This window comes from Glandiceps talaboti, chromosome 17, assembly GCF_964340395.1.
Source record: "Glandiceps talaboti chromosome 17, keGlaTala1.1, whole genome shotgun sequence".
NCBI lineage: Eukaryota > Metazoa > Hemichordata > Enteropneusta > Spengelidae > Glandiceps > Glandiceps talaboti.
In genome coordinates, this window is record NC_135565.1 from 6140645 (window position 1) to 6154485 (window position 13841).

A 13841-nucleotide genomic window follows, 5' to 3' on the forward strand; every position below is an offset into this window, starting at 1 on the left:
TCCATTTGTGCAGATCCTGTTTGTAATTAACCAACCGAACATTCATGTAAGTCTGCCTTGTATGGTTATTGTATTGTATATACATAAAACGTATTTGTAAAGAAACATATTAAATACACAAATCTGATCTTCATAAATAGATATTCTTTTTTAATGTCATGTCACAACAAATTAAATACGAACCTTTTCTGTAAAATCGTGATGTGTAAGGTCATTCGTATCTGTATACTCCTGAACACCAAGTACAATACAGTGATCGGACTTGGGATGTGGATAATGCGGTGTACGGAACCCTGTACACACAGGACCATCTGGAGCAGAGACAATCTGCAATCTTGGACTCTTCTCTAAAACACAAACGCATTTGCAACATTGCTCATTAACAATCCGTCGTATTCATTTGCTATGAGATAGTTATGTTAATACAATATTGTACATCAGATGTATATAGATATTTGTACTATATATATGTCATCTGTGTATACATCACATCTATACATTTCATGTTCTCAACCCTGACCATCCTCACTCCACCATACTCCCACACAAAATTGTAGGGTTTTGGTACCTTACAAATCATGAATATTTCTTTGCATTATTTAAGATTACAAGATGATACATCGCCTTTGTTTTAGGGTTACTGAAATGTGAATATGTAGATCAAGTGTGAGACGTAAAACTGCTTGTACTACAAACTCTCCTACCATTTTCTAGTTGTGAGATTCAATACAGAAACACCAAAACTCAAATTCAAAGTTGTTAAATTCAAGAAATGGTGTGGAAACTGTGTTTAGTATATACTTGAGTTTTGTAACTAGATGATTGGGGTATGATAAATTGGTGAATCTATATCGTTATCAAATGCAGATAGGAACTGAAAAACCATTTCAATTTGCGATACATTACCTGGATGTCCTTCGTGAATCCCTCCCACGATAGGTGATGAAGGATAACACGTCGTTTCATTGTCATCATTTGATCCATCTGAAAGGGCAGAAATTAAAAGTTTATTGTAAACATAGTCAAGACGTCCTTAAAAAACGTAAAACAAATATTACACAATCAAAATCGAGGATGTGTATATTCCTCTTATAAAGTTAAAGTAATCATGAATTGACCAATTATTGTTTTAGCTTAAGTGTACTTTGAAATAAGGATAAAGGAAATCAAGCTTAAGTTTATATTACTACGAATGTTTAATCGTGATCATAATGTTTGGTTGCTATGGTGTTGGCTACGTATTAATTATAAAGATCTAAATACTTAGTTTGATGATAATTATAGTCTTATTGAATCCCGTCAGTATTAATGAAATGTATGATTAATTCTATCCAAGAGCATAATTTTAATAAGTAGTCAATTTGAGAAATATTAAATTTGAAACTCAGTAGTACAATAAAAAGAGATAGTAGTATTACAGTTAGAAAATTAATTACTAACAAGTCCTAAAGGAACAAAAGTGAGGATGGTTTCACCTAAAGCAGCCATTCTCGAGCTAACATGGCCAAGATGAGTAAGTTTGCATTAAGAACTGCCACATACGACCTCTCTCAAGTAGACTTATAATAATTGGCGAAGCATCATGGGTAAATAAACAATAATAGGAGCTTCACAGTTGGTCTCAACATTCTGTGGGCAAAGTTTCAAGAAGTATTAAGCTTAACCAACATTGTTTTCTTACTCAAGATGTCTCCCCACAACATAAAACAGAGGTCTTCTCAACAAGGTTTGGCAAACGTGAATAGCTGCATATCAGAGAAATTGTACGTAGCAGGATCGGTTAGAATGAGTTTTTGTGACTTTCACACCCTTGGCGATGCAGCTGACGAAATCAACCTTGTTCTGTTTCCCTTTATAAAAGACATACCTGACTCCAGATCATCAATGAACCGATTCCAGAAGTCTGACTCCTGAGCGTCAAGGCATGCCAATGGAGCAATTGATGGAGGAATTACACAGTCTTCCAGGATAATTGGCACTAAACATTTCTTGCCTGTGGTGAGACACTCTTGAAGACCGAGGAGCATTTCGTATTCACACCACGAACTGTTGCAGAAAGCTTTCGATAGTACAAGGACAGTTTTACTAGAATGCTTAATCGCTGATATTATATTCTCTATTATCGGTCTTCCAGCTAAATAGTCTCTGAGGTCCAAGACACACTGTATATTATGTTCTGTTTCTAGTTTTTCAACTATTCTTTCTACTTGTGATATGTCCATCTCATTGTAGCAGAAGAAGACCTTTCCTGAAGGCTTTGTTGTACCTGCAAGTCAACATGTATAGGACATTATGTCATGATATCGCAGTTTTATACTATACTCAAAAAATGTTGAAATTCTGATGATATATCCCTGACGGTAAACATCAATAATTATGCAAATTAGTCACGTATTATGCACATTACAAAAATCAAATCTTTTAGACATATGAACCATGCTATAACTGATATTTCAACAACGCTTGATGACATTCTGAGCTACAACTAATGTATTGATATATATACTGACAGGTAAATGCAATTAATTATGCAAATTAAACACACATTATGGCATTACAACTATGATTATATCAATAACTTATACGATTCATCGGGATATTAATGTTTCCACAAAATTTGGTAACATTCATAGTTATCGTGGATCATGCTATCACCATGGTAAATATTATTAAATATGCAAATTTGCCTATTACTTTGCAAGTCACGCTATATATATCAATACGACGACGCCTTGGTCATACTCAATCCTGGCCAATAATTCACTATATCCCCTAATTAGTCAAGATCATTAACTTTATATATATATATATATATATATATATATATATATATATATATATATATATATATATATATATATATATATATATATATATATATATATATATATATATATTATTATTATTATTATTATTATTATTATTATTATTATTATTATTATTATTAAATGCAAATTAACTAGTCATCATGATCATATGCATGTCCTACCCAACATAACATTTCAAGAATGTGTTAAGTTTTCAGAGATAGTTTTTGACATGTCGTGTCCAAAGACAGGTGGTCAGACAGACGCACAGACAGACAGACAGACAGACAGACAGACAGACAGACAGACAGACAGACAGACAGACAGACAGACGGATTGATGAACGTACAGACTGACTGACTGGCTGGTAGGTTGGCTGGTTGGTTGGTTGGTTGGTTGGTTGGTTGGTTGGTTGATTGATTGATTGATTGATTGATTGATTGATTGATTGATTGATTGATTGATTGATTGATTAATTGATTGATATCAGTTATATCATTGCCATCCCTTCACTAAGATAAATCATATAAATCATTGCGTTACTGAAGAAAAACCATTTTATTTATTCATTTATGACAAAACGGGGCAAATGGTATAAAGTCATGAAAACTAGATTGTCAGTATTCTGGGAACATGTATCTAACTATACCTTACGGACTATATATAGCGATGTTTGAACAGCACAACGCCACGCGCCAGAATAGGTTAAGTTGTTCTATGCACAACAGTTAATCCAAGTTACACCGTCCAAGAATGTAGGACACTTTTTGCCTTGTACGCGAGAACAATGCACACAAAGACACGAGTACAGAAATAGAACCTTTAAGAAAACAAATAGCGTTTAACAAACTACTCGGACTTTTAAGAGACATCCATCCTTCAACGTTACACTGAAACTGCATTCCACAATTGCACAATTTCAGCCGATTGTGACGAATAGAGTCATATTTCGTAGACGAAATTATCGCCCTACTCGTGATCATACCAAGAATCCAAGACGTCTACCCTGAACCTGTCGGTAAAAGAACTTTCACTTCACTCACATTCAGTATTATATTCCATACCTCCGTCTTCGTCGCACACAAGATGGCGGTCCCCTCCTTTAGTTTCAGCCATTTCAGTTGTACTGAACCGTTGTCAATTTCCAATCACTCATGATATGTGTTATGGTCAAACTAATTCATTTATGGTTCCTGAGTCTGTCAAACAGATATAGAACGCAACACTTGCATGGTATGTCGTCTCCGAAATAGCCAGCACAGCTTTAGTACTGTGACTAGTAGTTCATTTGTTATGCAAATTTTGACCATGAATAGACGGGGAACTACGCCATAGTGGATTACGAAATGGAAGATGCCAGCAAATGAGCGATTAAAAAAAGAAAACAAAGGTACGGCTAAGTTTGATCTTAGCTGTATTATATTTGTGCATCTTTTAGTGATGTACAAAATCATTTTGAAAACTTTCAACCTAACAGTACTGAAGCTATTATTTCAAGACGTGTGAAACTCCTAGCTTTGTATATTTCCCAGAATGCCTCACACCAGTGTACACAAGACCTCTTCTAGGCTAGATTTGTCAATTTTCATAAATCTATCCCAGAATACAATTGGTAAAAGTTACTTTTCTAAAACAAAATAGTAATTTAAAATCTTATTTCTTTGTCTGTTTTCTTGTCTGTTTTAGATTTAGATAATGAAATAAGGTCATCTTTTACTATTGCTAAATCTATATATTATCTAACTTGTGATTTTTGGCATCCCATCGCTGCCACCACTGTATCATAACATTGAACATATATACATATTAGTCAAATCGCACCATGTAGTGAATCAGTTGTTAGTTTTGGTGTTAAGAGAGGGGGGTTTCTTATATACAGGAGTGAAGGAGAACACTGTGGTAAGATACTGGGATAATGTGGTGGAGTGGGGATGTCAACCTCGGTCCCGATAATACCAGTTTTGCACCCTAGTCTTTGGGAGTCTGTGCCCTCAGCTATACCAACCAAATCAAAATACGTGGTGTCTCCCCACAAATTTACTGTGCTGGTAGTCGTGGGATACAACCATTTTTTTTTAAAATTATAAATGTGGTGGTAGCTGTGGTATAGTCTACTAACCATTGGTTTTGAGACACAGGTCCCTTTTCAAGTCTAACTAGAAACCCGTCTCGTCTCGTGTTTTCTAGTTAGTCCACTTGTCACACCCTGACACTATATTAACCCATGTTTTTTTGAAATCATGAACAAGGGGAGGGTCATGTTTTAGGGAACTGAAGGAGGGGCATTTTTTAGAATACGGAATCAGGGCTACGGCTTGATTTCCCCTGCCCCTACCCTCTGCCCTATATTCGATAAGGGTCAGCTATTTCGTGGTTGTCCAGTTTAATTCTCGGCACCCCTATGTACATTGAACCACTTCAACTTGACAATAGAGCTATGACCTCCAGGTATATAAGACCCCATGTAAACCATAATTGAGACTGAGTCTGAGACTCTCATTTTGTAGGAAGTCCAAAGTGAGACCATAACTGAGACTGAATTTGAGACTCCTATGGTGTAAACAATAAACAGCGGACAGCAACAGAAGTCATCGCATGGCAAACGGATGCAGCTAGCTCAGTGAACACAGCACATGATCAGACACAAATCTTGTCAACATAATGTACCGACTTGTTTACTGACCGACGGCTTGTCGTGATAGGTAGGGGTCATTCGTACACGTACGTCAACCTAATATACGCCTTGCAATTGTTTGACATGACAGGGGTCGTACCTTCAATGTGTATCACGTGAAACTGCAGTACACCATAGACCGTAGCCCAACGAGAGTCTATGTGTACACTCATATTTCACACCAGTAACTTAGTTTTTACAGCTTTACTTCTCTCTGCACGTACATTTGTCACGTTTTACCGACCACCATGGACCAGTCTAAAGCTAGTGGTATTAACGTCTACGAACAGGTTGCTCGCAAGAGTCAGGTCGAGGGTGTCTGGAAGTTTCTCTCCAACACCGTTTCATATTCCCCAGACGATGTCATCATAGACGTGGGCTGTGGTACAGGGTCGTTTACTAAACTTGTTGCAGACAGAGCAGGCATTAAGTCCATCACAGGTAAAACATTCTACCATGTAGCAGACGCTGAAGATCAGTCAGCAATGAAACCAGAATGGAAGGAAGCCTTCAGTAAAGCAATGTGTATAGCAGTGTTTAGGTTTATCCGGAACAAGAAAGCTTTCCTCACCAATATCAGTTATTGTGTAAAACCAGGTGGTTCCTTACTGCTACGATTTCAACATCGAAATGTGGATGGGACGATGACAAAACTGTTTTACAGAATGAACGAACATCCAAAGTGGAAAGACGAACTCAAGGTACAAAGAGAATATATATATATATATATATATATATATATATATATATATATATATATATATATATATATATATATATATATATATATAATCATCTCCCTCAGCTGTTCAGCTGTCCCCTGTCTGTCTTTCCCTCTCTATATATGTGCCTTCTGTCCTCTCCAAATGTCTGTCTATCTGCCTATCTGTCTGTCTGTCTGTCTGTCTGTCTGTCTGTCTGCCTGTCTGTATGTATGTATGTATGTATGTCTGTCTGTCTGTATGTCTGTCTGTCTGGCTCAGTCTCTCTCTCTCTCTCTCTCTCTCTCTCTCTCTCTCTCTCTCTCTCTCTCTCTCTCTCTCTCTCTCTCTCTCTCTCTCTCTCTCTCTCTCTCTCTCTCTCTCTCTCTCTCTCTGATCAATTGGTTATAATGATATTTTATCTTGTTTATTTTGTACTTATATTTCAGGGATACAAATTTTCGGATGAATTGTACTACAAAGGCAGCCAAGATGATGTAAAGAAGTTGTTAAGCGAATGTGGATTTTCTAACGCTAAGGTTATAGAGCGAGATATGAAGTTTTACGCAAATCTTGATGACGTAGGTCATAAATGTAAGAACTATTTTTGTGGAAAAGCTTTAATCACATTTCCCAGTATACAAACGAATACTCTCAAAATATTTGTTGATTATAAAATAGACTGGTAGTTATGAAAGTATAGTATAATACACTCTAGTAACCCTGAAATAGAACACCGTCTGGATCGACAAAAATCGTACAAACATTGCCATGTTTTCGTTGCCTGAAATTCCATTACAGTAGGGATGGGACATACATTACAGGAGATATGGCGTTGTTTTACAGATGCCCAGTTTGTGGAAAAGATTCACCCCCCCCCCTCCAGACCTTGAACACAAATTACTTACCCTCCCCCTCCTCTGTCATAGAAATATCAAAATTATCATTGCAGGAAATAAAGTGACCTCCCTTAAATAGTTTCACGAAAATTAGTACCCCTAAAAAACACCCCCCCCCCCTTCATTTGTGTCCGCATCCTTGTTTAGCAGATCATTGCTAACTTGAATGAATTTTGTCATATTACAAATGACAGTTCCCAAATTAGAAAAATTCACTTGTCCTTTTAGAAATATGTCTTCATAGTAAAATGACCGTTGTCGTACATTGCAATTACAACAGAAGTCAGTTCACCTGAAACAAAACGTCGTTTGAATAGACAAATACTAAACTACTGTCATCTAGTCAGACAGAAGTTTTACTAACATTGCCACGTTTTGGGCATCTGGCGAGACAAAATGTTTCCTAACATTGCTACATTATTTGAGTAATCTTTAGAAGACACAATGTAACAATTGTACTTAACTCGAGCCAGACGTTAAACGTAGCAACTTTAGTGAGATTTTGTTGCGCAAGGCGATGGCGTGCTGTTTGCAGGTTAGCTGGCGTCTGTACATGTTGTACACTACAGTTGTCAACTCTTATCAGCAAGGCTACCTAGCTTACAAGTGTTTATTCTCGCGTGAACGAAGTCGGCAGGAAAAACAGCGGGAAATAGAACATGTACGCCTTCAATGTGACTTCTGCAAATACATTGTGTGGGTATATTTAATTTCATCACTTTATAATTATTTCCATCATTTTCAGCCTACATTGGAGTTCAGACGCCACACTTAAAGCACATACCAGAGGATAGGAAAGAAGAATTCATTGAAGATGCTTTCAATGTTTTCAAAGAAATAGCACCAAGAAATCCAGAAGGAAAACTTGAATGGCTTGGACCCACCATGATAGTTACCGCAACAAAGTAAATGTCTCCAAAACAGGACAGTCATGGATTACCGTAAAAGAGTACGGATCACTGTCAATTCAGTTCAGCTTTATTTTATCTCAGACATCAAAGAAATACACAATGTTGCATGATACTGTGAAACTGTGCATGATAGACGAGGGAATTTCTAAAAAAAAAAAAAAAACATTTGAGAATTTTAGAGAACCAAGATCCGATTTGTAAATTGCGACTCTAACCCCACCCCACCCCTTCTCATTCCTCCAGCCCCCCCCCCCCCCCACCTTGCTTTGTGTGTGATTACTGAATGCTCCCTGAGGCCCTAGTATTTACTCGCTTTTTATGCCAGTATATAAAATGCATATTGTACATTATAAATCCAAACTTTTTCGCTGTCATATGCTAGCATAGAGTCATGAAAAATTATTGAAAAGAAAATATTTTCGTGAAAAGAAAGTTGTAATAAATGTAATAATGATATATATAAGTCGACATTGTAAAAAAGAAAGGCCTGGGCGCTTGCCCGTGTGAGGGCGCTAACCCGAGGAGATACGATATATATATACTAGTATATATATAAGCTCCCCTACCGTATCCCAGAATGATGTGTATACTGTGTCTATACTATTACTAAACATGCAGAGCCTCGTGAGTGAGTCACCAAGTGCATGATCACTTTGTTAATCAGATCAATATTTGAGCTACCCGCGAAACAAATACTGAATGTACTGATATTTATTCCTGGATATCTAACAGAGTTTACCAGCGAAATTCTTATTCCATTATCTTCAACAACAGAAAGAAGAATAACAGGTTCGACGAAAAAGAGGGAAAATCGGAATTTTGCACAGTCACGTAGAATCCAAATTTATAAGAATGCTGCACTTTGTTTACTGTGTTCACATGTATGTACCAGTCTTAGCAAATACATTGTACAGCCAACAAGTCAATGTAATTAATTATCACGAAATTATTATCAAAAACGTTGCGATAAAGTCATGTTTTTTTGCACGAACACGTTTATTGGATTTCACCTGTCAATGCCTTCAGCTGTCTAGAATCATATACATATATATATGTTATGAATATTGTTCCTTTTCTTTTAAATATTAATAAACTTGCTCCGTGACCAAACAGTTAGATGATTTCCGTTCGGCAACACACTTTTTGATAATAACACCAAAGATATATTTACCCTAGGGGTCGAGAGCCTCCCTCGATTACACGCAGTGAGTTTGCCTGCATGTAGCATATGGGGACCGGCACTGTGATATACTGACGTTGGGGGCGTTGTCTAGCCATCTGACCAATATTATCATCAGTAAATTCCGCAGCCCTTGGGCAAGAAAAGGAATTCTTAGGCGTTATATGTCACGATTATCTGTCAATGATTAGACCATGAAGCTTATGAAAGACTCTCGATACGCGCAATAATCGGAGAACAGAGTGGAAGTGATCATAAAAAGTGGGACTTTGTCGGGCTTCAGAGCAGTTTGCCTGCGGACATGTTAACCATGCGACCTTTCTGTTAGCACTGTGATCAGTGTGCGATCTAGCGTCTAGAGAGATGGCGACACGGATTACACTTCGAGACAGTTTATTGCTGATATTTCAATTCTCACGAACTACAACTTTGTTTCTGTGCTCTTCTCTGCCATACGGAGACGGAGAATATCTTGAGAAAAGAAAAATACTGGAAAATACGAAAATGTGCTATTTTTTTCTAATATTAATATTGGTTTTTAGTTTTTACATGCAAAAGTTCAAGGTCGTCATTATTCGACAACTTTATTTCCCAAACAATTCAACCTTCCCAGTTTCCGGGGGAAGTTTGTCAAGATATTTGCCAAGTCGCGCAGGCCAGAGCACATTTTTTCCTCGAATGCAACGTAACGTTGTGCAATGACGCAAAGAAGCCTCGTATATGCATATACTGTTACACTACAAAAAGAGAAATATTTTATATTTAAAAAAAAAACAAGTTGTCAAAAGAATACTTTACAAGTGATTATTTACTTTCATATTGAGTAGTCAGGTCGTGGTTACCGTAGTAACCTATCTCCACCTACTTACAGAATATTCATTCAAAATACTAGTGATTTTACTCAATTTAGGGACTGCGTCATTACCTCCAAATTTTTGCAGCTTTTATTGTCCCTAACTTATATTCATTAAACTTTTATCAGTGTATAATCATTCAAAGTTGAACTCTGACCTCTACACTACGAATCACTTTCCCGCCACAAAATATGACACAAATTTCCTTTCCCTGCACAGCTTTGCGATTTGTTGCATGAAATCATACATTATCAATGAATGCGCCTGGAGGACTAATTTCCACGTAAAAATCAATGTTCAATTTTCTCTAAATGCTGTCATATGATACCCTTGAGATAATAAATAAATTGGGAGAAAGAATCAAAGTCTTGTTTTCAAGGAAATCATCAATCTTTTATTTTCTCCAAGTTAACACAGGAGTTGGTGGCCATATTGGATTCTAAAATGACTACATTTTGATAAAACTTTGATGTCTATTTGAAAACTTTGGACGGTGACCACAGATTTTTTTAAAAAAATTCATTTTAACTGAGAAAAGTTGGGGGGTTCTTGAACAGAGTAACAGCAAATCTTTAAAGGGTTTATTTCTGAAATGCATTCTACGTTAATATATACTAGTAGTTGTTAATCTGATCACATTTGATTTAAATCGTAATATCGGAGATACCGCATCTGTTTTAAAAACTTCTGCAATTAAAGTGATATGTTATTATTTTGATGATTAGTCCCATCACCTTTACAAAAGAAAATGAAAAAAATGAGAGACACCCTACGCATCAAAAACCTGCACTAGCAAGCCTTAAAGAAAAATAGTCGGAAATGAACGGTGCAGTGAATTAGTCGTCAGCCTTAGTTCGACATTACCAGATACTGAGTAATCTATATAACCAATTTTATTTAACCTCGCCTAAACAACACGATCACACGTGCACGTGCATTTTTATCTTGGTTCATACAGAATTAGAAGATTTGGTAGATAAGGGCAACATTTCAGACACACCGACCCGCATCGTCGTAAACCACAGCCTCTTTTGCGACACTTTCCAAGACGTGCCGTTATTTCGCAGTGTCGTGGAAGAAATAACAGGACACGATATCAGTACAAACAATTCTGAATCTATTGTGGGTGATGGCAATTGTTTGTCTGATGCTTTGGTCACGAGTGTTAATCGTGGAAATGCAGCAGCTCCTGATGTACAAGCTCAGTTGATTGTAGCTCAACAGGGAACAGACTTGATGCCCGACGAAAGTTTCACCAGGGTAATCCTAGTATAACTTTGGATTTGTCCACGGTGAATTGTTGCGGGGTAACTCATTTTGTGCAAGAGCCCGACCAAGTGCAAGTTCACGTGCAGAAGTTGAGTATATAAGTTGCCAGCTTGTCGTCTGCTTATGTTAGTATCCACACAATTATCCAACGATGCAGGGGGGATTAAAGACTTCTGTCTTCCTCTAAGCCAACGTATTAGAATTGGCCACAGAACAATTCATTTCTTTAGGATACTTCATTTTTTGACTTTGACGAGTATAACGAATACATGTATACAGGGGTGGTTTTTGAAGGTATCAGCACTTTGTGAACATTAAACGACAATACATCTCTCTCTCTCTCTCTCTCTCTCTCTCTCTCTCTCTCTCTCTCTCTCTCTCTCTCTCTCTCTCTCTCTCTCTCTCTCTCTCTCTCTCTCTCTCTCTCTCTCTCTCTCTCTCTCTCTCTCTCTCTCTCTCTCTCTCTCTCTCTCTCTCTCTCTCTCTCTCTCTCAAATTTCACCGGCAGTGAATGAAATATGTGTGAAAGAACTCTAAATGTCCATAACATTATTACAGTAGTGATTATGCATGTTTTGATTACTGGTAGTCTCTAATAAAATTGCATTATGGGATCAAAATAGAGAATGTGTTGTTACTTAACGTCGGCTGTCTTTAGCAACCATATATACAATATCAAGATTGACAATAACGTTATGACACACTCTGTTTTGGTACGGTTAGGTGAAATTGGCTGTATCATTGCATATTAGTTGTATCATCAATGGAGAATACGTTCAGGAAATAAAAAGCTGAATTAGCATATGAACAAATCGACAATACAAAATATTACACAGCACCATTCGACCATCACTATATCTGAATCTGTTGAGTCAAGGGGGCGGGGCGTTATCGCAAGAAGGAATAGGTACTGAGCTAAAAAAAAAAAACTACATTTACTGGGATACTTAAATCACTATAATTTAAGTGTTTATTGTAATTTTTGGTTTTCCGACTCGCAAAACATGAAACAACACTGACGAACATGAACACAAATAAATAAATAAATAAATAAATAAATAAATAAATAAATAAATAAATAACTACAAGTAATCAAATTATTTATTTAACATATGGGTAAGCAACACTGGACGTGACGTAGTGATTACATTTTTTCACCCAGTTTATTTACAAATCACATCCTTACCTACTTTAAACTGATAACTTTTAAATTTTGTTTTTAGTTCGTTGAAGAATCCGTATGTAAAGTCGTTGTACGCATATCTGGACTCTGTCAAGCGTACGAAAAGTTGATCTAAATAAAGTCATTATTAGTACTTATACACCAACCTATAGTTTGACTTCTGTACAGCAACAGTTCATCAATTCCCAATTCAATCCATTGTGGAAACCAATGTAATACTAAAGGGTGACCTCCCTTTCCCAAAGCAACTGTAATCATGCGTATTACCCTAAAGTTATGAAATCTTACAATTCTCTGGTCCCATTGTGCCACAAACACTCGTTCAATGCAATTATGACGTGTGACGCGCCTACTTATCAGCCTGGAGCATCTACAATAGAACCAATCTGATTGACTTTGCTATCAATTTTCACCTCGGAGTTTTGAAATCGTACAAAGTCGATCGTTTTCACCTCTATCGCTAGAGGAACAAATCTGGCATTTTACGGTGATTAATTTCCCTTCTGTGTATTCCGTTGTCTTGATATACGCGGAGCATAATTTCGGGTTGCAGAAATCCTGTTTTTTCAGTTACTTTGAGATTCGTTGTCTCAAAACAAGGAGTGCATACTTTCGGGTTGCAGACACACTTTCATGTATTGCTTTGCCAACGTTTGTTTTGACGTAAACAGTGTGTGATTAATTTCGGGTGTCTGAAACACACTTCTGTTGTGCTCAGCGTTGTCCTGACATACGCAGAAACATTGAAGTTATTTAGACACAAGTTTTTTCGTTCTCATATAAGGTGCAATCTATTGACAAAATGGACAATCCTAATGCTGCGCAAATCAATTTGATGGCTGAGGAATCGACGAAGAACCTCTCGGCAACCACTCAAAACTTTTCGGTTTACCATGATCAAATTCGAGCGATGTTCCGGCAAGATGAAGCAGCAGCGTTAGCCCCTGACGTGGGAATCAGAAACGATATCAGTTCACTCGGTGATTTGGATATCCCTGAGATGTTTGATGTCGTCGACAACGACATCGTACATACAGCTGATCCAAGAAAACAACAATTCTGTCATCAATTTTCGATCAATAATTTGCTACGAAAGGAAGACTGTAACGATGGTAATATACACGTGACAGCAAATACTTCAAATAACGGTAATCTTTCTTTCTTTTTTCTTTTGTTTTCTTTATCATCTTCCCACCATCTTGTCTTTATATGTGTTTTCTATTTCCCTCTGATGCATTCCCTAGAATTCCAAAATCACCACCGTTATCATCACCACCACTGCAACCACTACTACTACCACCACCACCACCACCATCACCATCATCATCATCATCATCATCATCATCATCATCATCATCATCAT

At 37.0% G+C, this 13841-nt stretch overlaps 1 protein-coding gene across 1 annotated transcript; it reads left to right on the plus strand.

The window, feature by feature from the left end:
- The first annotated feature begins 5631 nt into the window (after positions 1–5631).
- On the plus strand, positions 5632–8238 carry LOC144448683 (uncharacterized). The gene is made up of 3 exons (XM_078138969.1): positions 5632–6182; positions 6632–6776; positions 7827–8238. Exons 1-3 carry the CDS (start codon positions 5730–5732, stop codon positions 7988–7990), a joined length of 762 nt encoding a protein of 253 aa, XP_077995095.1. The 5' UTR covers positions 5632–5729; the 3' UTR covers positions 7991–8238.
- The last annotated feature ends 5603 nt before the right edge of the window (positions 8239–13841 follow it).

Excerpts from the sequence above, each read along its gene's own strand:
- LOC144448683 (XM_078138969.1), top strand. The coding sequence starts at position 5,730 with ATGGACCAGTCTAAAGCTAGTGGTATTAACGTCTACGAACAGGTTGCT. Across the intron at positions 6,183-6,631 it reads AGTGGAAAGACGAACTCAAG|GGATACAAATTTTCGGATGA; the intron begins GTACAAAGAGAA and ends CTTATATTTCAG. Across the intron at positions 6,777-7,826 it reads TGATGACGTAGGTCATAAAT|CCTACATTGGAGTTCAGACG; the intron begins GTAAGAACTATT and ends CATCATTTTCAG.